The sequence below is a fragment of the Lepidochelys kempii genome, chromosome 1 (genome assembly GCF_965140265.1).
Source record: "Lepidochelys kempii isolate rLepKem1 chromosome 1, rLepKem1.hap2, whole genome shotgun sequence".
In the NCBI taxonomy this organism is placed as follows: domain Eukaryota; kingdom Metazoa; phylum Chordata; order Testudines; family Cheloniidae; genus Lepidochelys; species Lepidochelys kempii.
Genome location: NC_133256.1, coordinates 99,771,382 through 99,797,138, shown reverse-complemented (window position 1 = coordinate 99,797,138; position 25,757 = coordinate 99,771,382). Strand labels below are relative to the sequence as shown.

Sequence of the window (25,757 nt, the reverse complement as noted above, 5' to 3'; positions counted from 1 at the left end):
TTGAGAAAATAATTGGGTGGTGGTGGGGAAATTGTACTTTATACAAAAGAAAACCAAAAGCTTCTGTAAATAGAAGCCTTTAATATGATAAAAGAATTTAACATCTCTCATGCTATGTTTAGGTTGCACTTTTTGGATGTCCTCAACTGATAAATTTGCCAGCTCTAAAATTATATAAACAGTTTAATCCCAGTGCCATCCATCCATTGTTCAAATTTTTATCATCTTCTGCAGTGCCAATTTTTCCCTCTAAAATGTTAATCTATTATATACTTCCCTTTCCCCTATACTGTTACCAGTTTGTACAGCCTAAGTCAATACTCTCACTGCTTCTGTGTCTGTATTAATGAGAGGCACACACACCAGAGTATGGTTAAATGTAGAAGCTGCAATTTTAATAAACTATTAACCAACAAGGAACCCCTTCCCAAACTACCTGGCAAGGCTGTTCCAGTGTGGAATTTAACTGGGTTCCAGTGGCTCCAGCTTCTACAAATCTCACAATGGATATGGGGGCAGTGCCCCCTTTACGCTCCCAGGCCTGCTCGGGGATCCTGGCAAGAAGTGAGAGTCCCAGCCCATTCCCCTCATCCACACTGGAGGTAGGAGAGATGAAGGGATCCAGATTGCACAAGGTATGGACCCCTTCACCATGCAAAGTTGTGCTTGAGGCCCATGCCCAAGAAGCACATTGAATTAAGAACTTCATATAGGACTGTTTCTTAACTCCCTCCTTCCTCCCTACCCACTGGAACCAGCCAAAGTGGCAACATATGTAATATAAATCGCTAAATCAAACTGCTTGGATGTTTGATGGAAGGTGGAAAAAACCTCACGCAGTCTTTTGCCATGTAAGGGGAAAAAATTCCTTCCAGACCCCAAATAAAATTTGGCCATCAGCATAGCCCCTTAGGGATCTAGTATACTAAGAGGGGGTAAGGGTGGGGTTGGAACAAAGCCAAAATGGCTACAGGCCAGCAGTGGGCAGAAACAACACTTCCTCTTCACCCTGCCTCTGCAGTTGGGAGCCAGTCAGTGGGTCTGCCCTGATCCAGTCATCCAATGGCAGCCGGAGTGTGTGGGTCAGACTCAGACCCTGTTAGAGCCAAGCCACTCCCTCCCCCTCCTGGAAGGGAAGAGGAGGGAAGACCAGTGGAAGCCCAAATTTCTGCCTTCATTCTCCACCCAAGGGAGGGGCAGCAACACAGAGAGTCAATAGGCCAGCATTTATGATCACCTCTAAACTAACAAAATAATTTTGAAAGAACGGTGAAGGCCTAGCACACGGGGGGAACGGACCCAATTTCGGTTTCAAGTTCCCAAAAGTTTATTATAAATAAAAATTAGTGTAAAAATATTTTAATGTAATGTATAGATACCTTGATGGTGGCTCTCCTTTATGATGAACAGGCCAGCTTTCTGACATGAACGCTTGGCTTCTTTGATTGGTCTTCTACTGAGAAAACTGGTTATTTCAAGCTCAGTTTCTTCTTTAAAAGTTTATGATGCATCTTTAGGTGGCTTTTTAAATAAACACTCAAAAATTTTACCTTAATTGGTCATTTGTTAGTTTAAAAAATTTGTATATAGGTGTAATCAATTTTATTGCCTGTATATTTGGATCAGGAAGAACAAAATTAACGATTTCCAGTTTATTAGGGTCATTTTGTGTCCTGGAATTCAGGTCTTGACTTCAGTTTAATTTTGTGGGAAGTGTGTCTGAATTTTCAAAGAAGCCCACGGGAGTTAGGCACCCAGATGCCATTTAAATTCAGTGGGAGGTAGACATGAATAGATTAAGTCAGGGGCAGGCAAACTTTTTAGCCTGAGGGCTGCATTGGGTTTGGAAATTGTATGGAGGGCCGGTTAGGGAGGGGAGTGTGGCTCGGCCTCTTCCCCCACCCCCCTTCTTGCCCCTTGATGCCCTGCCCCTGGAACCCCGACCATCCCTGGACCCTGCCCCATCCTATCCCCCTGTTCCCTGCCCTCTGACTGCCCTGACCCCTTTCCACACCACCACCCCAAACTCCCCTGCCTCTATCCAACCTCCCTGCCCCCTTACCGCACTGCCTGGAGCACCGGTGGCTGGCAGCGCTACAACCGTGCTGCCCGGCTGCAGCCAGCCATGTCACTGCACAGCACAGAGCACCAGGTCAGGCCGGGCTCTGCAGCTGCGCTGCCCCAGGAGCTTGCAGCCTCACGGCCCAGAGCATTGCACTGGTGGCGGTGCAGTGAGCCGAGGCTGCGGAGGAGGGGGAACAGCAGGGGAGGGGCCAGGGGTTAGCTTCCTGGGCCAGGAACTCAGGGGCCAGGCACGAGGGTCCCGTGGGCCGTAGTTTGCTCACCTCTGGGTTAAGTCCACATAATGGCTCCCAATGATTATTACACAGTTTTCATATAGTAACAGAAGCACTTTTTCATCTAAGTTTTGTTGCTAGATTGTGAGTCTGTTTCTTATTTCCAGAATTCTTACACTGGGACTGGGATTTCTTATTATCCCTTTTCTGCCTGCAAGTAACCTGTTCTTCCGAGTAGGATTTGTTGTTGCAGAGAGAGTCATCTATCTCCCCAGTATTGGCTATTGTATGCTACTTACGTATGGCTTTAGTCTCTTGAGCAAACAAGCGAAGAAAAAGGTACTAACTAACAGTCAATAAAACTGATGACCAAGACTAGTGGAGGAGCTTTAATACGAAGATGATTAACCTGTATATCCTTTCTTCCAGAAAACGCTGGCTGCTGCTGTACTAGGAATCTTGTTGATCGACGTGCTGCACTGTGTTATCCGCAGTAACCAGTGGAGGTCTGAAGAACAGCTTTTTAGGAGTGCTCTGTCAGTGTGCCCTCTTAATGCTAAAGTAAGTTGGTCACACTCGCTTTTTATTTAGTTTTTTAATATTCCATATGGTAAATACGTTGCAGTATAGCATCTCATGTACAATGCTAGCCCGGTGAAAGCACAGCCTAAAATAGACGTCTACCTTATAATGAATGACAGCATCGTCGGCTTCTCAGCCAGTGCAAGTTACAGTGCTTTAATTCAAAACTGAAAAAGATGAAAATAAACTGGATGTCAGTGAAGACATCCAGTCAAATACAAAAAGACCAAATAATTAAATACATAACTAGTACCAGCTGTTGAAATAGTTGCATACAAAAGTGACTCTTTTCTGCAACAATCTCATGATCTGTGTAAAAAGAAAAATTGACCATAAAAGTGTATTCAACTGATTTGCTGTCTGTGTTTTTAGAATCCTACTTTTGTCTACTTCAGTGGCATTAGTACACTTCTGCTTTTTCTCATGTTAGCTGTGCTGCCTCTACAGAGCGATGGGAGAATGAACTGAATCACTCATCTCAACAGAACTGTGGAGTCTGTGGGTGAGATCCTCACTCCTGCTCCTTGACATCTGTTAAAATGGCCACAACGATGAAAAGGGGCACAAAAAGCTTCCATTATGGACAGGGGATGATTTCCCCTGGTGGCAGGCACTGCAGAAAACAGCCAAAGGCTGCCTTCAGAGAATCCCCTTGCAAGGCCTGACTTAGGGGGAACGCTAGGGGTGAAGCTGGAGGGGACGTGTCAGTGCTGGGCATTGGAGCCCTATAGGGCAGCCCTGAGAGGCTGCCATAACTTAAACAGGTTCCCATGGCTATCTAGGTTTTGTTCAAGGTCTCTTTAGCTCCTGGAGCAGCCCAGTACCAGGAGGGTTCAAAGGTCCCTAAAAGCCACTGTAATTCCCCCACATCCTTGGGCTGCAAGTTCTGTGCTGCCACTCTAAGAGGCGCAGGGCAGAATATCACCTTTTAATACTAGCGTTGATGCAGAAGCCAGAAAGAATAAAGCTTCAATTTTGACCCCAGTTGAGTTTTAGGGCAGGCAGCGAGGAGGGAGTATTTGCCATCTCTTTATTCGTAAACTATTATGTTTTTGCCATTTATTTTTGAAGTATAACTGCAGTTTAAATTTTATCCACCTTTTGCAAGTCCTAGTGGAGATTTCCATTGAGCAACATCCGTGTAGAAAAATACCTTACTAGCTTACAGAATTTCAGAGCTCTGTAGTCTAGAGCACTGCCTCAGAAAATGTGGATCAGGACCCCGAGGTCTTGTGGCTTTTAAATGAAATATTTGAATTTCCTTATTTAAAAAATATAATATAAATATTCAACTTGGAGAAGTGAAAAATATACAAATTAATTAGAGCTATAAAGGGGTCACCTTTAAAAAGGATCTTTTGCCAACATTTACAACAAGGTGGGGTTACCTCACCTACCACTATTTCCTAATCTCAGTAAATGAAAAAAAACATGTATCTGAGGTTCTTTTGTGTGGTAACTTTAGGCAAACATCTGCTTTGTAATGATGACTTCCAGATATCTCATTCTGGAGAATTAGTACATGCTGCAAAGTATAAATAAAACATGTTCAGTCTATCTCTTTGTGCCTGTTTGCACCCTGCTCAAAATGTTCTACCATAATGGGTTTGTGAGAGAGAATGTGTGGTTAGTAAAAAGAACGAGGAGTACTTGTGGCAACTTAGAGACTAACAAATTTATTTGGGCATAAGCTTTCGTGGGCTAAAACCCACTTCATTGGATGCATGCAGTGGAAAATACAGTGGGAAGATATATATACACAGAGTTCCTACTGTATTTTCCACTGCATGCATCCGATGAAGTGGGTTTTAGCCCACGAAAGCTTATGCCCAAATAAATTTGTTAGTCTCTAAAATGCCACAAGTACTCCTCGTTCCTTTTGCTGATACAAACTAACACGGCTGCTACTCTGAAACCTGTGTGGTTAGTGTTGATTAGTGGGGAGAAGAGACTCTGGTCCCCAGTCTAGAAGTCATCTTAAAATAAGGAGATGACTCTGCAGTCTTCATAGTTACAATTCCCAGATCTGTAGCTCCCCCCTTCACCACTGGAATCGTATTAGCTTTTTAGGGGTTGTTTTCATAGTAACGGATTGCCAATCACAGCATATTTTGGAAAACTACTAAAGAATGTAAAAAAAACACTCGGGTATCATTATTCCATGATTGAAGAATTTTCACCCATTACCACAGAACTGTGCTCCACAAGCTGAACTTTTTTTCTGTCTGTCTTTCAAATTGTTTCCTATCCTCATAATTACAAAAGTAAATACGAAAATGGGAACCAGTCATAACTGATGCTATGCTGTCTTCCTGAGACTGCAGACACCCTAGCTATGAGCACTGTAACCTGACCCATTCAGCTCCGTGAAGTGTTAACACTGAAAGCTTAAGATGGCATTTAAATATCTAAATTAACTAGTTCGCTGCTTTTACTTTATTATTTTAGTAGAAACATGTAGCTAATGTGTAACCCACAATCCAAATTGCCTTCCATACCGATCTAGGTTCTAAAAGCCCCAGATGATTCTCAGTGAGCTACTGAAACCTCCAACTTCCATCTTGACTGCTCCTACAATGCAGCTGTAGATTTTCAAAACCAAAATCTGTGGCATACTGAAAACCATAAGTGTGTGGACAGCGTAACATAAGTTTAATATCAAAATAAATAGCAAAGACACTGATGTTACTATTCATTTTCATGTTTAACTCACTTGAAAAAAAAATTAAATGGAGCTGCCGTAGTTTTTATCCAATCTATTACACCAGACTGATGTAGAACTGAAGTCTTTACACAGAATTTTAGTTCCAGCTTGCTGTCAAGTATGCTAGACCTTGTAAACACCCATTTACAACAGGGAACGTCTGGTGCCAAGAAACATAACAAGAATTCAAATTGTCCTGCAGAGTACTGAATCTCCTCTCTGGGACAATGGATTTAGCTGGCTCAGGAAGGTGAACTTTAACTGTCCCAGCACGAGCTTTGATACAATTGGCCCTGTGTAAACAAATAAAAGCCTATAAGCAAGGCACAAATATTCTGATATTTTAAAAAAGGGGTCACAACAGGGAAAAGTCTGGGAATTCTGTGTCAAGAGACATTTTAGACATAGGAGAAATGATTTAGAGAGAAGGGAATGCACTATAGTTTTTGGTAAAAGGTTGCTAGAAAGCACATTCAAAACTTTTGACTTTAACCTATTTGACTTTAACTTATTTGTTTATGCACGCAATTATTTGAAATATGTTGTCAGATTGAAAAAGGGTCATTTTAACCACACGTGACTATTTCGATGAACAGAATATTCATTAGTCTGAACCAAAAAAACCCTCTATATTTTAAACAGTGTAGATTTGTTGAATTCAATAGACTTACTCCTCATTTACACTAGTATTAGTCAGAATCAGGTCCAATATGAGTTGTTGGAAAACACTTATTTCTGTCTACTTTTATGAATATGCATGAAAATAGCATATTCATAGTTAGCATTGCTCTGTGATTACAAATGGGTGTTGAACAATGCAGTCTTTCAGGAAATCTCTCTCTCACCTGGGGCTCCCCAGAACTAGATCTCGTTGCAGCACCATCCATTATGAAGAGCTGGTACTTGTGCTTGATGGGAGGGCACAGTCGGAACTTGCTGAGATATGCCCTCCTCATCCCTTGATCTTGCCTCCTGCCATACACTTATCCCCCAATGACCTGGCTCCTCAAGGTCCAGAACAGAAACGACAGAGGTTGGTGATCATTCTTACAGCACCATCGTGGCCCAGGCAGTTATTGTTCCATGATCTGCTCCACCTGTCTCTGTGACCACCTCTTCATCTCCTTCTGACAGCAGACCTCCTGACCCATCCCAAACTTTAAATGCTTCACCTCAGGGCTTGAAGACTCCTTGATGGATCTTAGGCGTAGAACAGGAGTGTTCTCCCAAGATTCAGACAGTACTGCTGAATAGTAGAAAACCCATCACAAGGAAAAATTACCTGCAAAAGTGGAAGCATTTCCAAGCCTGGTGTGCCCAATGGTCCACATCTCCTCTGGAGTCTCTCCTTAGAATCTTTATTACTTGCTAAATTTAAAAAGCCATGGGTTTGTCAATGAACTCTGTTAAGGTTCACCTAACTGCCATTACAGATTTTCACCCCCCCAATCAAAGGGTTTTCAGTTTTCGCTCATTCTACCATGATGAGATTCCTTAAGTGTTTGTTTAACCTTTTTACTTACGTAAGGGAAGCTACTCTGCCTTGGGATCTTAATTCAGTCCTTAGTGCCTTAAGGAAAAAAAAAATTTTAAACCTTGGCGAGTTTTTTGTTTCTTGTAGCCCTCTGCTGGAAGGGTAGGAGAGCTAGGAGCACTTCTGGCTGAGACCATATATGGTGTTCTATTAAGGTGACTCTGTCTCCACCCTCATTTGCTACCTAAAGCTCTTCTGACTTTCACATCAGTGTTTTTTTACCCAAGTGTCACACCTCCAGAGAATAAGGCTGTCTTCATGTTCTGGATGAAAGTAGGGCTCTTGCTTCTACCTTCATAGGCCTAGGCCCTTCAGGGATTCTCACAGATTTTCTTTTGCAGAAAGATGCTAAGGACATCTGATTTCCACACAAAGGTTATTGAAATGTGTTTTGGGATGCATTCTGGCATGCTATGTAGCTTTGGTGATACATTCCCCACCTAGGGCTAACTGCCCATTCCACTAGGGATCAATCCATCTCTGTAGCCATACTAGAGAACATACCTATCTTGGACACTTGCAGGCTGTCACCTGGACAGTAGTGCACAAATTTTCCCAGCACTATGCTATCATGTATGCTTCTACTGACATGGCTTTTGGCAATACTGTCTTAAATCTGCTCTACACTTGCCTCCTCAGCACCATACTCTGTATTGAGGCACTGCTCCGACATCTGCTCACACGGAGCATCCATAGGGGCAATAACTTGAAGGAGAGATTACTTACTTGTACAGAAAGTGGAGTTCTTTGAGATGTTTTGCCCCAGTGTGTGCTCCACTACCTGCCGTCCTTCCCTTCTGCTCTGGAGTCCTTGGCTCTGGACTTCATGGTTGAGAGGGACCCAGAGTGGCCCCCCTCCCTGTATGCTCTCATTCTGGAGTATAAGAATATGTAGGGTGCAGACACTGCTGCCAAAACCTCTGATCAAAAGCACATAGGTGCGGTGCACACATCCTCACATGGAGCACCCGTAGAGACAAAACGTTTTGAAGAACTCCAGTTACTGTATGAGTAAGTAACGTCTCCTTATTGCTGTTCACTTTATCAGGATATTAAACCACCTCTTCCCCTCCTGAGCATTTGAGTCTGGGCTGCAGATTATCCTCTTTATAGATTTTAAAAATAACTCTCTTGGAAATGCTCAAATTGCAGACAATTTTAAGTTATGAATGTCTTGTTACTTTAGAAAACCACAAGCTGTTTCCTTCCTTTTAAGCAAAACTATAGCAATCTACGCAACACTGGTACCATGAACAATACTTATTTCTGAATAGTTTTCTCTAATAAGTACTCTAAATAAAACATGTAGTTCTGCAAGAACACAGCCAATTAAAGAGGTAGAAAATATTTATCCCTTTTTGCCTTTCAGAGGATAAATATGTCTGGCCGCAAGAATCATTTAAAACTAGTCCCGGAATTTTAACAGTTTACAGACTGCAAATTCTTTTCCTGTTGCTGGATTGTCTTTAGAAAACTCTAATTATTAAAAAATAAGAATTTTAATGAATTTATTTTTAACTCTTTCAAAATAACGAACAAGGAAGGTTTTTTGTTGTTCGCAAATAGCCAGTGGCTTCATAAAGTCCTCTAATGGAGTAGTTTAGATGGCAATTAAGGGGCAGCTGGCTTATGTGTGTATTCAGCATCCAAAACTGGTTCGCCTTGGCTCTCAATGCATGCCTGTGTCTTTCGTCTGTTTTCAAGTGGTTGCTGACAGAAACGCTCTCAGGAACATCTCTAGGATAGTTTCTGGTATTCTGCCTCTCCCTTTGTCCATGCACCTACTGGGTGGTGGTTGTGCTAAGTCTGTACCTCCCGGGGTTCTGCCTCCACTTCATACTGTCTCAGCCTCTTCTCCAGTGAGATTGAATCATACACCTAGGCTATTCATCATACTGATCTCTAGAATTTCACCTCATAACATCTGATGTCACCCCAGTTTCTCCATAAACAGCTAGCATATAGGTTGCAGCTCTTCTGCTTTTTCAATGCAGATACCAGTTTCATTTAAGAGTTCGTAGTAATCTGGAGGTTGTTTGGAACCCCTCTCTGAAAAAGTGGTGGTCCTGCATGCTCAGCATTTCCTGCTGCCTTTTTCTCATATGTTCTCCAAATGTGTACATTGTTTGCCTATTCTATTTCTTTTGTTTGCCTTCTGTTGAGACAGCCTGCTCTGGAGCTGAAACTCTGAAGTTAATTGAAGCTCTAAGCTATGGAACTAGTTGCCCAAAGGCTGACTCCCAGATCCCTTCTGCTAAACTCTGTTGTCTCTCTCTGGCCATGCTCAAAGCCTGCCTCATTTTGTTTACATGATCAGCAACTGTTTACCTCAGCCATCCAGTTCCTTCGCCACTTCTTTAGCACTGTCTAGCATGGTTTTGTATTTTGACACATTCCTTTCTACTTCTACTGCTCTGAAAGAGATGGTAGTTTATATCTCATTTTCTTTTTAAAAAAAATTAAAATAAAGGAAGAACCAATTTATTACTTTAATCCAAGTCAGACTTTCTCACTACTTAAATAAAAATACATTTTAGCAGTGTTTCTTTCTAATTTGTTTTGCTGATTCACCATTTGTTTAACTTCTTATATAAGTAAGAATAAGTTGTTAAGATGGTTGGAATCTATACTAGCTTCCTTAAGATTAATTTATTTGAAACTTTCTTCTTGTTTTTCAAAACAGTGAACTATTTCTAAGCAGTTCCAAAGCCTCCATCACCATGTGGTCTGAGTTGCAGCACTGTACGTTGCTATACAGTGTTTCCAACCTTAGCAGTTTTGTTGTACGAAAAACTTCAAAGTAAAGTCCCAGTGCCTGGAATCAGGTGATTATATGAGAATCTCAGCTTTCATTTTTAAAAAGCCACTAACTGCCTAATCCTCATGGATGCAGAGGAAAAACTTGAACATGTGAACCGTAGCAGTCCAAAAAGCAAATAAAAGAATTCACCATTGATTATTTCTTTAAATCTCATGTTTTCAAGCCAAATCTCATGATTTTTGAACACTTGGGTTGGCAGTAGTGCATAATGTCTGTCTTGCAACCAGGGTCAGACCCTGTTTTATGCATTATTAAAGCATTTCCAAAATATAAAATTAATAATTTTTAATGTTAAACATCACGAGCAGGTTAGGCCCTGTCAGAAGTTGTATCAGATTCTTCTTGTGTCAGAATTAAACTATTGCTTGGATAATTTTAAGCATCTCCTCTTCATTCATTGCATATACAAGAAAAGAGAGTAACACCAAAAACATTCTGTATTCTAGAAGTTGATAAGAGGTTTAGCTTGCTATGCTTCAAAGCAGTACTGTAGAGTTCAAATGCCATAGTGATGTGTGTTGTATAGAACCTAACAGAATTGAATAGAATGTGTCACACCTATACTATAAATGTTCTAAAGCACAAAATAAGTATGTTAAAGCAGTCCATGATATGCTTGCTCTGTCAGATAACGATATCCTCTCTCCTCAGATATCTCAGATGATCTAAGGAGGATATTGCTTGATATATATTGCCATCTGATATATAATCTCTCAGAATGGACTATCAGTCCCCTTGTTGGACTTTGGGCACATTCCAAAAGTAAAATGAAAAACAAACCAAATTAGATATGCAGGTTGTCGTCACTTGCAGAATCACTCCACTTCTTCAAAACACTATGCAAATGTTGTTATAGCAGTCTTGATACATATGTAATGGAGAACGAAGCTATAATAACACTGAATATGTACAGTGGAGAACTAATTTTCTGTACCTTACTAAAAGGGCTGGCACTGTTTCTCTTCAGTCAGCAAAAGATTTATAACTAACTGTTTAAAGATTTATTGAGCTGATCTAGAGCACATCCCTTTTATTGACTTTTTGGTGTTCTTGTCTCTGCTGTGCAGAATAGTTACAAATGTGGCCATGGAGTTTGACACAATTGATGTTTAGATGTCTAACTTTCTCATATGTGGACATAGTCATGTTGTTAAACCTCTAGAAGACATTAATTGCAGGTGGAAAAAGGGAACCTGGGATAAGGCCAAGATTTAAACTGGGTCATTTTGTCTTGTATATTATTTAGAAAATGTTTGATGAAAGGAGTTGTGCTGAAATTTTGAGCAGAAGCATCTGTATTCTTACTGCTGAAACTTCACCACTTAGGGCTAGTCTACGTTATTGCACTATGTTGGTGCAGCTCTGCCGCTATAGCGTATCTGGTGAAGACGTGCTATGCTGACAGGAGCGCAATATAGACACCACTTTAAGTTGATGTAACTTACGTTGCTCGGTGGGGGGCGGCTTTTTCACACCCCTGAGCAACATAAATTGTATGGACTTACGCGGTAGTGTAGGCAAGCCCTGAGAGTCATATTAATAGATTCTGCCACCAGAAGGGCATTGTGATCATCTAATCTGACTTCCTGTATAATCCAGGCCATAGAATTTCCCTCAAATAATTCCTTTTGAAATAGAGCATAGCTTATTAGGAAAACATCCAGTCTGGAGTTAAAAATTTCCAGCGATGGAGAATCCACAACAACCCATGATAAACTGTTCCAATGGTTAATTAGCCTCATTCTTAAATTTATGATTTATTTCCAATTTAAATTTGTCTAGCTTCAACTTCTAGCCATAGGCTTTTGTTATACCTTTGTCTGTTAGAATGAAGAGCCCATTGTCAATTTTTTTTGTTCCCCAGGTAGGTACTTGTAGACTGTGATCAACACTTCTTAACCGTCTTTGTTAAGCTAAATAGACTCAAAGAGCTCAATCTCTGTAAGGCAGGTTTTCTAATCCTGTAATCATTCTGATTGCTCTTCTCTGAAAGCTCTTCAATTTATCAACATCCTTCTTGAATTCTGGACACAGTATTCCGGCAGCAGTTGCCCCAGTGCCAAATATAGAAGTAACATAACCTCTCTAATCCAACTGGAGATTCCAATTTATGCATTTTGGACACAGCATGACACTGGGAATTCATCTTTGTGACCCTAAAATTTTGTACTCTGACTTCAATTGTCTCCTTTATATTCATATTTGTTTACAGGGTCTTTGAAAACAACCTCACAGAAGGGGAAAGCATCACAGACTTTATGAAACTACAGTAAAGAACAAAATTGTCAGACACACAAATGAACATAATTTGTTGAGGAAGAGTCAACATGGTTTTGGTAAAGAGAAAACATGCCTCACCAATATAGTACAATTCTTTGAGGGGGTCAACAAGCATGTAGACAAAGGGGATCCAGAGGATATAATGTACTTAGATTTTCAGAAAGCCTTTGACAAGGTCCCTCACCAAAGGCTCTTAAGCAAAGTAAGCAGTAATGGGATAAGAGGGAATCCATGGATTGGCAACTGGTAAAAAGATAGGAAACAAAGGGTAGGAATAAATGGTCAGTTTTCAGAATGGAGTGAGATAAATAGTGGTGTCCCCCAGGGGTCTGTACTGGGACCAGTCCTATTCAACATATTCATAAATGATTTGGAAAAAGGGGTATATAGTGAGGTGACAAAATTTGGCAAAACTACTCAAGATAGTTAAGTCCCAAGCAGACTGCGAAGAGCTACAAAAGGATCTCAAAACTGGGTGACTGGGCAGCAAAATGGCAGATGAAATTCAGTGTTGATAAATGCAAAGTAATGCACACTGGAAAACATAATCCCAACTATATGTATAAAATGATGGGGTCTAAATTAGCTGTTACCACTCAAGAAAGAGATGTTGGAATCATTGTGGATAGTTCTCTGAAAACAGCCACTCAATGTGCAGCAGCAGTCAGAAATGTGAACAGAATGTTGGGAATCATTAAGAAAGGAATACATAATAAGATATAATATTTTCTATTGCCTTTATAGAAATCCATGGTACGCCCACATCTTGAATACTGCATGCACGTGTGGTTGCCCCATCTCAAAAAAGATATATTGGAATTGGAAAAGGTTCAGAAAAGGGCACCAAAAATGATTAGAGGTATGAACGGCTGCCATATTAGGAGAGATTAATAAGACTGGGACTTTTCAGCTTCGAAAAAAGATGACTAATGGGGGAGATGATAGCGGTCTATAAAATCATGACTGGTGAAGAGAAAGTAAATAAGGAAGTGTTATTTACTCATAACACAAGAACTAGGGGTCACCAAATGAAATTAATAGGCAGCAGGTTTAGAACAAACACATTTTTCACACAATGCACAGTGAACCTGTGGAACTCTTTGCCGGAGGATGTTGTGAAGGCCAAGACTATAACAGGGTTCAAAAAAGAACTAGATAAATTCATGGAGGATAGGTCCATCAATGGCTATTAGCCAGGATGAGCAGGGATGGTGTCCCTAGCCTCTGTTTTCCAGAAACTGGGAATGGGCAATAGGGGATGGATCACTTGATGATTATCTGTTCTGTTCATTCCCTCTGGAGCACCTGGCATTGGCCACTGTTCGAAGACAGGATACTGGGCTAGGTGGACCTTTGGTCTGACCCAGTATGGCTGTTTTTATGTTTATTTAGAATATAAATAAAGTGTCCCCTTTTAATATCAGATTTGATCATTGATTTTCTTTCACGACTGAAAGGAAAGATGGTTGTACTCCTGAGCAGACATTACTTTGTTGGAGAAGGAATAAAATGTAGTATACCATATAACCCGTGTTCCAACTGAAGGATGTGTGAGGTTTTTTGTTTTTTTTAAAATGTCATATTGTCACTTTTACTGCCCTTTGCTGAAAAAACAGAGGAATCAGTTGGACAAAAACATTGCTTTTGGGTAGGGGAATAACATTGTTTCTCTCTCAAGCACTGTGTTTCAAGCACTGTGTATCATAGAATCATAGAATATCAAGGTAGGAAGGGACCTCAGGAGGTCATCTAGTCTAACCCCCTGCTCAAAACAGGACCAATCCCCAACTAAATCACCCCAGCCAGGGCTTTGTCAAGCCTGACCTTAAATATCTAAGGAAGGAGATTCCACCATCTCCCTAGGTAACGCATTCCACTGCTTCACCACCCTCCTAGTGAAAAAGTTTTTCCTAATATCCAACCTAAACCTCCCCCACTGCAACTTGAGACCACTACTCCTCGTTCTGTCATCAGCTACCACTGAGAACAGTCTAGATCCATCCTCTTTGGAACCCCCTTTCAGCTAGTTGAAAGCCGCTATCAAATCCCCCCTCATTCTTCTCTTTCGCAGACTAAACAATCCCAGTTCCCTCAGCCTCTCCTCATAACTCATGTGTTCCAGTCCCCTAATCGTTTTTGTTGCTCTCTGCTGGACGTTTTCCAATTTTTCCACATCCTTCTTGTAGTGTGGGGCCCAAAACTGGACACAGTACTCCAGATGAGGCCTCACCAATGTTGAATAGAGGGGAATGATCACGTCCCCCGATCTGCTGTCAATTCTCCTACTTATACATCCCAAAATGCCACTGGCATTCTTGGCAACAAGGGCACACTGTTGACTCATATCCAGCTTCTCGTCCACTGTAACCCCTAGGTCCTTTTCTGCAGAACTGCTGCCTAGCCATTCGGTCCCTAGTCTGTAGCGGTGCATGGGATTCTTCAGTATCAATCTACTGTACAACAGTATTCAGTTATATTGCCTGCTTGATACTTGTTTGTACTGATTTCCTAATCCCACTGGTATATTATGCAAAGATAACTATACAGGGTCAGATCTTTGGCTAGTATAAATTGGGGTAGCTCCATTAGCTTCAATGGTGCCGTGCTGGCTTATATCAGCTGTGCAGTAGACCCTCAGTATCTCTAAAATACTACAGTGCATTTTTAGATTACACCTTTCCAATCACCCAGCTCTTAGAGAGCACTGTGCTGTTACACAGCTGTAAGGAATTTTTCTCTTGGAGCTATTAATATAAGATAATTACCTGTTAAGACTGGTAAAGGAGTGTGTGGGCATAATATAATAGGTCATTTCCAGTTAACATCTTGCTTTTAGTACTGATTTGACAATGAAATGCTACATCAGCTCATAAATGTTTAAACAGGAAACAAAAGTGCTCTTCTGGAGCATGCATGCATATTCCCATTGAAGGCAGTTGTTTCTGAAGGCAGAATTTAAAATATTATAGTCTGTCGAATTATTAAAGGTTAGATTTTTTTTTTTTTCTGGCCGTCACCCAGGTGCACAGTGGGTAGGGGACAGTATCAGGAGCTCCCCTTGAGCACCAAACCAAGCAGAATTGCAACTCTGGGGCTCAGTGGCAGGAAGGTATTACTCTGTTCTTACTCCCCTTGGAAGACACAAGGGTGGCCAGAAAGCTGGTCTATGGGTCTCTTGTGCAATGGCCAGCAAGCTGACTGGCTGGCAACATGGAAGAAGTAAGCTGTACTTCATCAATGTCTGTGTGTGCCTGGGAGCCTGTTGGTGCTCTTGCTGCCCTTTGAAATGGGCTATGCCTACATGGTGCAATCTAGCTGTTAATCAGGCTGGAAAATAGCTTCCCATTAATGTACCTCTTATTTCCCCCATCCTAAAAGGGATAATCTCACAAAGTGATGTGACTTTATTGCAATATCAGGAAGCAAAGAGACTTGCTAATCGTAGCTGGTATAAGTATCCCTACTTGTCCATTTCTTCGTCAGACTTTTTTGTGCCCTCTTCATGATAGTCCATATCTCAGGAACCAACTGGAACCTTTCCCATCCCTGACTGATAGCATGGGGGAAAGAAGTCTTAAAAGCGTGAAAAAAGAAAAGTAGCCATTGAAAGGTTCAGCACTGAAAGCAATGAATTCTGATTTTGCAGCCAGAAACTGTAGCAACTTGGTCCCACGATATATCTGACTGTCTGGAACATTTGGATAAATTTTTTTATCTGTCTTTTCAGGTGCACTACAATGTTGGCAAAAACTTGGCTGATAAAGGCAACCAAACAGCTGCAATCAAATACTACAGGGAAGCTGTAAGGTATTTTCAATTTATTATTTCACTAAGCTATCCTAACAGTTATTTAATTTCTCAGGCATAGTAAGACTGAGAAAATGTTGACTTTGGGATTTCAGCTGCAAAATGTTGCAGTGTCACATAACTAATCATCCAGCTGAAAGGAAAGGGAATGACTACAGTACCTTGTTTCCCTACGAGTAACACGTTTCTCTTATATTCTAGGTTGAACCCCAAATATGTACACGCCATGAACAACCTTGGAAATATCTTGAAAGAAAGAAATGAGCTCCAGGAAGCAGAGGGGCTGCTCTCCTTAGCTGTACAAATACAGTATGTTAAAAGAATGGCAAGCATTGTTGCATCAACTCACAACAAACAGTACAATGGGATCTTATATTCCATATGCTAAAATGTATTTTAAAATTATTGCCTAGGCCTGATTTTGCTGCTGCATGGATGAATCTAGGAATAGTACAGAATAGTTTAAGAAGGTTTGAAGAGGCAGAGCAAAGCTACTGGACTGCACTTAAACACAGGAAAAAATACCCAGATTGTTACTACAATTTAGGACGGTTGGTAAGTGTTTATTTTTTTTGTTTAATGAAATTGTGGCATATGATTAAAAAGTTATTTAAATTGTGATAAAGCAGAATTTACACTGAAAATCCAGCTATTGCTCAACACTGACAATAACTCAGATTTGCTTGAGTGTAGATTGTGGGTGATCTCATGTTTTATAACACCATCTCTTGTCAATCCCCAAGCTACCTCTCCCTCATCTACAAAAGAGGCATGCTTCCTGAGTTTGTCATTACTTTTTCATATAAAAACATACAAATACAAATATATTGGGGAAAAATCTAGCTTCTATGCTTCACAAAGCTGCCTTTTTCTCCAGGAGATAATTACTAGTCACTTTTCAAAATGTTGGCTTCAATTCTAAAAAAAATTAGTATATTTCAACAACCTGTTGTGTAACCAGAGCTATACCAAAAAGAAAAAAAAGTTCAACGCAGATTGGTCTCAATATTTTATTTAGATTTAAAAAAAAAAAAGTGTATGCCCATCCTTTTCCTCTAGGCACATGTATATCTAAAAACCATAAACAAGTCATACCAGAAAAGCAAAAGGAAAATATGAATTTTTCATAAAAAGGGATTATCTCTAAAGATTTAAAAATACCACCGCTCTTCAATGCACCCTTGTCTGCTGAATGGGATAGCATTCTGATACTACATACATGTTTCAGAAAAAAGACCCTGGGGAACAATGAACAAGACACATGAGTATCTCTGTACCATCTTTAGCATGAACTTTATGACAAAAGTAAAGCAGGATGTAATTACTGTGGATTGCCTTACTTTCAGTATGCAGATTTGAATCGCCACATAGATGCATTGAACGCATGGAGGAATGCTACAGTTCTGAAACCAGAGCATAGTTTGGCTTGGAACAACATGATTATATTGCTTGATAATACAGGTACAGTATATTAATGGTTTTGATGGTTACTTACATAACAGCTCTTATAAACCTTGAAGCTAGCAAGAATACCAACCTGGCTCAGAGACTTTTAGGGATGTTTATGAAAAAAAAATGGAGGATGCCTGGACATCTCTCTCCCTTGCTCCCCTCACCCCAAAGAAACCAGGACCTCTCTCTCCTCACTCCCTAGAAAAACAGGGATCTCTTTCCTGCCCCTTCCTGTCTGTGGCCAAGGTGGGGGCCTGCCCCCCGCCACTGTGTCCCCGACTTCTACCCCCAAACAGGGAGAAAAGGAGAATTGGCACTAGGAAAGCTGCCCTCCTATGTCACCTAGGGCCCATAATTACCTTGGTCAATTCCAGGTGTGGACCTCCTTCCCAAGAGGATGATACTCTTTCTTTTCTCCCTCCTCTGTCACATTCCCTCTCCTGCTGCTCCTCTTCCTCTCCCACAGCCTGTGCAGTGAGGGTCTGATAGGAAGCAAATCACTGCAAGTGTCAGTGGAATTTGGGGTCCTGGATTCACCACCCAAGCCACAGGCTGCGTGTTGCGCTCTAACTGCTCTGTATGCTAGTGTGCTCTAGGTAGCTAGTGCGCATTAACATAGTCTGGCAGGCTCCACGTGGGGCAGTTAGAGCGCAACACACAGGCTGTGGCTTGCGTGGTGAATCCAGTCAGGCAATAAAAATTCCCGCAACCAGTTCTTGACTTTTACTAAAAATAGCCTGGTTGGGGAGAAGGCACAACAGCGCTGCCGGGGCTTGCAGCTGTTCCAGCCCCGTTGCTAGTCCTGTGGCAGGGGCTGACTACCACTGCTCCTGCCCCGGGGGGAGAGGGCTGACCCAACCCAACCCCATCCCACCCCAGCTGCTGCTCTGGTGGCCGGGGACTGCTGTTCCGGCGGCCCTGGGAATGGCAGCTGCTCCAGTCCTGCCCCAGAAGTAGTCCCGGAGGTCCCAGAAAGTCACGGAATCCGTGGCCTCTGTGACAGAATCATCGCCTTATTTATAATACAGTATACATATGCTCACAGTGTGGAAGTAGCTAAAATATTAGCTATGTTAAAAGTTATCTTTTCTTTCCCTTCTCTCCTTCGTCACGGTATGGGCTCCCAGGGAATTTAGCACAAGCCGAAGCAGTTGGAAGAGAGGCCCTGGAACTGATACCTAATGATCATTCTCTTATGTTTTCTTTGGCAAACGTACTGGGAAAATCACAGAAATATAAGGTATGTAAAGGGGGAAGTGATCTGAATGTTTGCATTTAAAAATGAAATCTGTGGGAGGAAGGCACTGGACTGTGACTCAGCAGTTCAGGGTTCAGTGTCACACTGCCACAGAACTCCTGTGAGACATTGGGCAAGATACTTAATCTCTCTGTGCCACAGTTTCCCAAATGTAAAATAAAGATAATTCCTTAACACCCATTGTGTCATGAGAATAAATTTGTAAATACTTGGGGGCATCCAATCACTGTGGTGTGTACTTTGAAAGAGAGCCAGATAATGAATTTAAGTCTGTAGATAGGACAGGACCGAAAGAACCAACCAGTCCTTGTACTTGGACATACAGAAAACTTCTGCAAATAAAGGGGTAAACACAATTCATCTGGTAAGTGTTAGACATTTGTTTCTGAAAAGTAATTGACTGCCGCATGTAATGAGAATCAGTCTCTTTATTACATATTCTCATCAGTATTTGCCACGATTCCTACAGCATGAAGGAGAAATAAAACGCACATTAACAGGAGACTACATAATGGAAGGGCAGCAAGGAAAAAATGCAATTAACTTTTCCATTTGGTCTCATTTTCTGTAATGGGTAGTTTAGGAGCAAGCTATCAAAGTCAACTCATGCATCTGTGGAGTGTTTTGTAAATGGATCAGCAGTGGCACACAGCTCTACATATGTGTCACAAAGGGTTTGAGTTATGTTTGCTTGTTAATGAGCCAAAAGTTAGTCTTATTTTGTGGAATCATTTACCAAGAATAAGCCACCTACTGTGAATAACTGTAGTTGTCCTCACTGCCTCTATATTCATCCTCCTCATCTGCAATGTAAGTGACAGGAAGAGATGTATAATCTGGAAGCTTTTTGAATTCCTCATATAAAAAATGTTTGCTCCACTAAGATCCTTTGATTTGTAGCAATAATATAGCACTGAAGTAACATCCTGAATATATCTTGAATGAGAAGCATTTATGACCTCTAGACCTTTCAGGATAGAAATATATATATATATTTTTTTCACCGATTACAGTGTCAGGTGATATTTATCTCCATTTTCTTGCCCTTTTCCAGGATGATGAAACCGAGCCATGTATCTAAGCTATCAAGTTTGCTGTAGTTGTCACAGGAGAAATGCACTTTCAGAGAGGACTTAAAAGAAAAGAGGGGAGTTGCTTTGATGACCAGCTCAGGAAAGTCATTCTGTTTGGAGTGGGGTAGTATGGAAGAAATTACAGAGATGGTTGTGGGAGAAAATGGGGCTCTGAGATTAGCATTGTTAGTGGAGTGGAGGGAACCAGAAAGTGGTAGTGGGAGAGAATGTGATGAGAAGCTCAGTATGATCAGTGGGGAAGTGTGGAGTTATGTAGGGCCTTAAAAGGCACTAACAGGCAACTTGAACTTGATGTGGTGTAGCAGGGGATAGCAAATGGAGAGATTCAGAGAAGGGACTGATGAGGTTTGTTCAATAGGGAAGGGAAATGATCTTAGCAGCTACGTTCTGTATGGACTGGAGGGGAGGAATGTAGGCATCAGGAAGGCTAGGGATCAGTAGGTTACATGGGAGATGATGAGAGCCTCGACAAGAGTTCTAGCTGTAAGGACAGAGAGAAAGGGATGTATCTCCGAGATCTCTTCTAGGGAAAAGATTCAAGATTAGAATGTGTCAAGTGCCTAGACATGTTGAGTGAAATTTGTGTTGGGGAGAAAGATTAAATGATGATATGGCTTCCAGCACTTAATGGATAGATATTCTCATAAATAATGTGTCTGCATAAGGATTGCTAAGGTGTCAGTTCTGCCCTTGAAGCACACTAAGCATGTTTTTTCAATCCATATTCCTTTTGAAGCAGTCTATTGATTTGGAAATGTCTTGCCAGCTTGAAAGCTAGGTTTTCTTTCAATATGACTGCAGCAATGTTCCCTGTAGTTTCAAATTCACTATGCATTTTTCCAGAACGGATGACTTACAGAAATGTAACTCCTAAGCATACGAAAGATGGAACTTCTTAATTGAGACCTGGTTTTAGCAAATTAGTTTCCCTTCCTTTTTGAAATGAACAAAGCAACTACAGATCTCGGAAGCTCTCTAATGCTTTGAAACTGTGTGTATATTATATGTTTATCCACAGTGTTTTTGTTCTAGAAATACAAGATGTTAGCCCCATTGGCTAATTCAGTGGGTCTCCATATTTGAGGTAAAAACAAACTCGTTTTGTGCTGCAACTCTGGCAGCAGATGGAATATGCAACATGCTTTTTTCAAAGCCTTTGCTACACACAGTGCTGCAAGTATCCTGACAACATTAAATTTAAAGATTTGGCTGTTCAGACCAACTGAAATATTGCCCAGTGTACTGAAATGTTTATTTAATGCAATGGGATATTCTTCAAACTGCCTTTAATCATCTGATGCTCGTCGACTAACTGCTGAGCAAAGCAATGGCAATAAAATCTTTTCAATAAGTATGTGCCAGAAGGCATATGGTAATGGGAGTCAGCTGCAAACGTGTTTTATTAAGTTTTCTGGAGAACACCATGCACAATAACTGTACTCTATAATACTTGGATAGAGGAGGAGTGAGTTCCTGTGTTTGTTGCTCCTACTGTGTGGCTGATGACAATTTATTGAAAGACTGGGTTAACTGGGCAGCAGCTTATCTATGCACTCTGATGGCTGTATCTTCACAATGGAAAAAGTAGAAGTCTACTTTTTAACTAAAATCTTAGAATTTCCAGCATATTGGATAATGCAGCAAAGATTGCAGCAAGATTCCAACATTGTGGGAAGTGTGACTTTATTAATCTTTAACTTTTTTCCTGCTTCTGCTGTTAGGGCAAGTTTGTTTGGAGGATTTTGCTGTGTGTGTATGTGTAATGAACTTGGAGACAGATGGAGATGCCAATCCTGCCACCAAAGGCCTGTTTTCCCCACTTGAGAGAATTCAGATGCATGGTTCAGTAGCTTGTTCCCATGTAAGGACAGAGTAGGCCTTCATGGCTGTGGTTTATAAAACTTTTCTCACAGGACAGCCTGTATTTGGTTTTTGGGCCTAAGATGTCAAGGCCTCATACACCAGACAATCATCTAGGAAGTAGTGGCCTTTCCTGAGGTGCACTGGACTTTAACTGTGCATTAGGGTATGCCTACACAACAGCTGGAAGGTACAATTCCCAGCCTGGGTAGACTTAGACATACATGCTAGCTCTGCTCAAGCTAGCACCAAAAAATAGCAATGTGGCTGAGATAGCCCAGGCAGTGCCTTGGGCGAGCTGCCAAATACATACCCAGGGGGTTGGGCGGGATTATACTCTTGCAGCTTTCCCAAACTAGTGCCCATGCTGCGGCAGCTACGCTGCTATGTTGAATGCTCCAACTTGAGCGGAGCTAGCATGTCTGTCTGTCTGCACTTACCTACACCCGCAGACTCAAGGAACACGAAACGTACCACTTACAGCTGGCCTTTTCTCTCTACGTCTTTTGCCTGGGAACTGAGCTAGAGACTGTCCAAGAATCTAAAATGTACAGCAGCACAGAAACTACCTAAAATTACCCTTCTAATATACCTGAACTTAACTTTTTTTTTTTAACCATGATGATTTTTAACAAGGATTCTCTGGACACAGAGCAAAGGTCTCTACACTGGCAGCTAGCATGGGGAAGACAAAACTTGAAGTGGTTAAGAAACTGACCAGATTCTTATAATCTTGGCTCTGAACATTTGGTGCCATGAGAGGCCTTTGCTTTTCTAAAAGGTTCCCAGATGTCATCAGTGCTGCGGGCACATCCCACAAGTGGGAATATTCAGAGGACACTTGCAGATGTAGTGATTTTTTTTTCAGTGATTTGTAGTTTTTATATTTTAAAGTAGAGGTACTGTTCCTCAATGTGGATTATATTCAGACCTCAGCTTCAGATGTGTTTACTGTAACTGTGTGTCAATAAAATTAAGAAGTGGTTAATTTTTAGAACAGTAGGAGGAATGACAGGTTTCAGAGTAACAGCCATGTTAGTCTGTAACTTAAAGGCAAAAGCTTTTGCTGAAAACTTAAAAACAGTACAAAATAGAACATTATCTTGGGCCAGTAACAAGCAGGGAAAACTTCTACCTAAAAGGTGAATATTTTGAAACATTAGGAATATTGGGAAATTTGATTAAAACGTACACTGCTTTGCAAACTTAACCATAGTGGGTACTGCTAGTTGCCTGCTATAATAGTAGAAGCCTGTGATATGTTGGTGCTTGTGTAGTTTATATTTAGTGGAGGCTGCAGCCACCAAAGAGCAACAAGTTCAGACAGTGTTCTATATAACATTGTGGGGAGGTAATGTATTGTATAGAAGAAAAAATATGGCTACAACTCTAATACAATTTGTGAAGTCTTTGTGGTGCTTGGGTGCACTTGCATTTTGTGTACTACATGAGTAACCTATACTGTTGACATCTTCTTCCAAATTATTCAGGAATCTGAAGCTTTGTTCCTCAAGGCAATTAAAGCCAATCCAAATGCAGCCAGTTATCATGGTAATTTGGGTAAGAACCTTTCTAACTCCTCAAGAGCAAACTTTTATCAAATGTGCTGTTTGTTCCCTTATGTTCACTGTGTATAAAAAGAAGTTTTGAGACTGTTCCTGCTGGGTGGATTTCTGTTCTGATTAATTTCTAGAAAGCCATCAAGGAAATGGGGCATCAAAAACTAAAAGCTGTCACATGGTATGACAGATCAGATAGGTTGAACGTAGTAGTCCAGAGATGGCAGAACTTCAGTGGCTGCAAATTGATTCATTTGAGCTATGCTTGTAAATCTTTATGAGCTCATATAAATACAGTAATTTATGGCTACAACATATTTCATTCCTCCATCATTCCATGGCTGGTTCTTTCCCCAAGCTCTGCTCCTGCAGCTGGCAGAAGAACAAACTACTACTGTGCCACTAACCAGCAAAAAAAACCACTTTATTGGAAACAAATGCTTTAATGTTGTTTTCCAAGCGATTGGCAATTTGCACATTATTCAACAATACTGCTAATGAAAACTACTCATTGCTGTTTCAGCTGTGCTTTACCATCGCTGGGGAAATCTTGACTTAGCCAAGAAACACTATGAAGTCTCTCTGAAGCTTGACCCTGCTGCACCCGGGACCAAGGAAAACTACAGCCTCTTAAAAAGAAAACTGGAACAATTGCAAAAGAAAGGCAATGTCTGATGTTTCTTTTTAGGCTGTCAGCGCATGCTGTATACCTTTAATGTTACAGGGCTACTTTTAACCATTTAAGGGATTCAGTCACAGAGTATTAAAAATAATAGTTACAGCACCACTAATGCACACTCAAATGCTTGATTTGGTCTTACATTGGAAATGTATCTTTTTTTTTTCAGTTGACTCAACTGTAGATTCTAAAATTTCAGCTCAAGAATGTTCTTTTCTGTTTTTGATTTTTGAAATCTTTAACTGTTTTTAAAGCCCATTAAATACACTGACATGGGTATGTGAAATTTAATGTAGTGTGGAGTTTCACAACACTATTTCACAACACTATAAGTAAATAGAAAGTTTATTTTCATATGCAGTTGACTCATTCATCTGACTTTTAGTATCAGTGTAGAATACTAAAATGGAGAAAGTGACTCTGAAGAAATGGCACTGTCCTACTTGAAAATGGGATCCCTTACACATATGCAGAGTCATAGATATTCACTTCAGAGAGTGAAGTGGATTCCAGTCTATATAGCACATCAACAGAATGGTTAATCATTACAATTGTAGGTCCAAATTCTGACTAAGTTTGTGCCTGTGCAAACCCGTTGACAGCAATGGGGTTGGCAAAGGTGTAAATGAGGCCACAATTTGACAAGCATAGGGTTATCAGCCCTATGTGATGGTGCACTCGGTCAAGGTGGAAGGACCCCAGGGACAGAAAGTCTTCCCAGAACAATGTAGTGGTACAAGTGGGCAGCACTGGCTAAGGAGTGAGTGTGGCCGTGGTACAGGAGGTGCACTGATGCAGCCTTTTCCCAGTCAGCCTCTGCTGGCAGGACTCCCCTAGCAGCCATTAAAATTGTCTTAACTCTTGTGGCAGGATGGTGGGGCAAACACAGTCAACCCTATGCCCCGGGTTAATTCTTATCTTCTTGGGCATAGCAACTCCCACTGGTTCAGGAAGTTGCAACTTGGAGTTCCTGCATCAGGGATGAACCAAGCACAAAGCCACAAAGAAAATGACCTGCAGAATCCCTTCTGCTGGCACATGAACCATAAGAAATCCAGATTCGCTTTCAGATCTCAGGGTGATTTCGCTGAAGTGGCAGTTAGGGGAAAAAAGCATCTTTTAATTTATAAACACAGAAATATTATATGGAAATGACAGACATTTGTACAGCACCACTTTTGGAGTATGCTGCACTTTAAACTAGGGTTTTGAATTAACTCATACGATTAACTCAAAAAAATTGCGATTAATGGTGGTGTTCTGTTAAACAATAGAATACCAATTGAAATGTATTAAATATTTTTGGATATTTTTGTACATTTCCAAATATGTTGATTTCTATTATAACACAGAATACAAAGTGTACAGTGCTCACTTAATAGTATGATTTTTATTACAAATATTTGCACTGTAAAACGATAAACAAAAGAAATGGTATTTTTCAAATCACCTCATACAAGTACTGTACTGCAATCTTTGTCATGAAAGTGCAACTTACAAATGTAGATTTGTGTTGCATAACTGCACTCAAAAACAAAACAATCTAAAACTTTAGAGCCTACAAGTCCACTCAGTCCTACTTCTTGAGCCAATTGCTAAGACAAACAAGTTTGTTTACATTTATGGGAGATACTGCTGCCTGCTTCTTATTTACAATGTCACCTGAAAGTGAGAACAGGCCTTCGCATGGGACTTCTGTAACCAGCATTGCAAGGTATTTATGTGCCAGATATGCTAAACATTCATATGCCCCTTCATGCTTTGGCCACCATTCCAGAGGACGTGCTTCGATGCTGCTGATGCTCATTTAAAAAAAAAATGCTTTTAATT

At 40.9% G+C, this 25,757-nt stretch overlaps 1 protein-coding gene across 7 annotated transcripts in view; it reads left to right on the top strand.

The window, feature by feature from the left end:
• The window catches only part of TMTC4 (transmembrane O-mannosyltransferase targeting cadherins 4), a 58,727-nt gene extending 33,448 nt beyond the window's left edge, over positions 1 to 25,279 (top strand). For 5 of the 7 annotated variants that reach the window (XM_073348871.1, XM_073348898.1, XM_073348890.1 and 2 more), the window contains 9 exons: positions 2,465 to 2,636; positions 2,727 to 2,858; positions 15,946 to 16,025; positions 16,227 to 16,334; positions 16,439 to 16,580; positions 17,372 to 17,486; positions 18,605 to 18,717; positions 23,180 to 23,249; positions 23,772 to 25,279. In XM_073348871.1, coding sequence (XP_073204972.1) covers positions 2,465 to 2,636; positions 2,727 to 2,858; positions 15,946 to 16,025; positions 16,227 to 16,334; positions 16,439 to 16,580; positions 17,372 to 17,486; positions 18,605 to 18,717; positions 23,180 to 23,249; positions 23,772 to 23,923 — 1,084 coding nt within the window. In that variant the 3' untranslated portion in view covers positions 23,924 to 25,279. The other 2 variants (XM_073348916.1, XM_073348881.1) reach the window with 2 other exon arrangements.
• Positions 25,280 to 25,757: the final 478 nt, after the last annotated feature.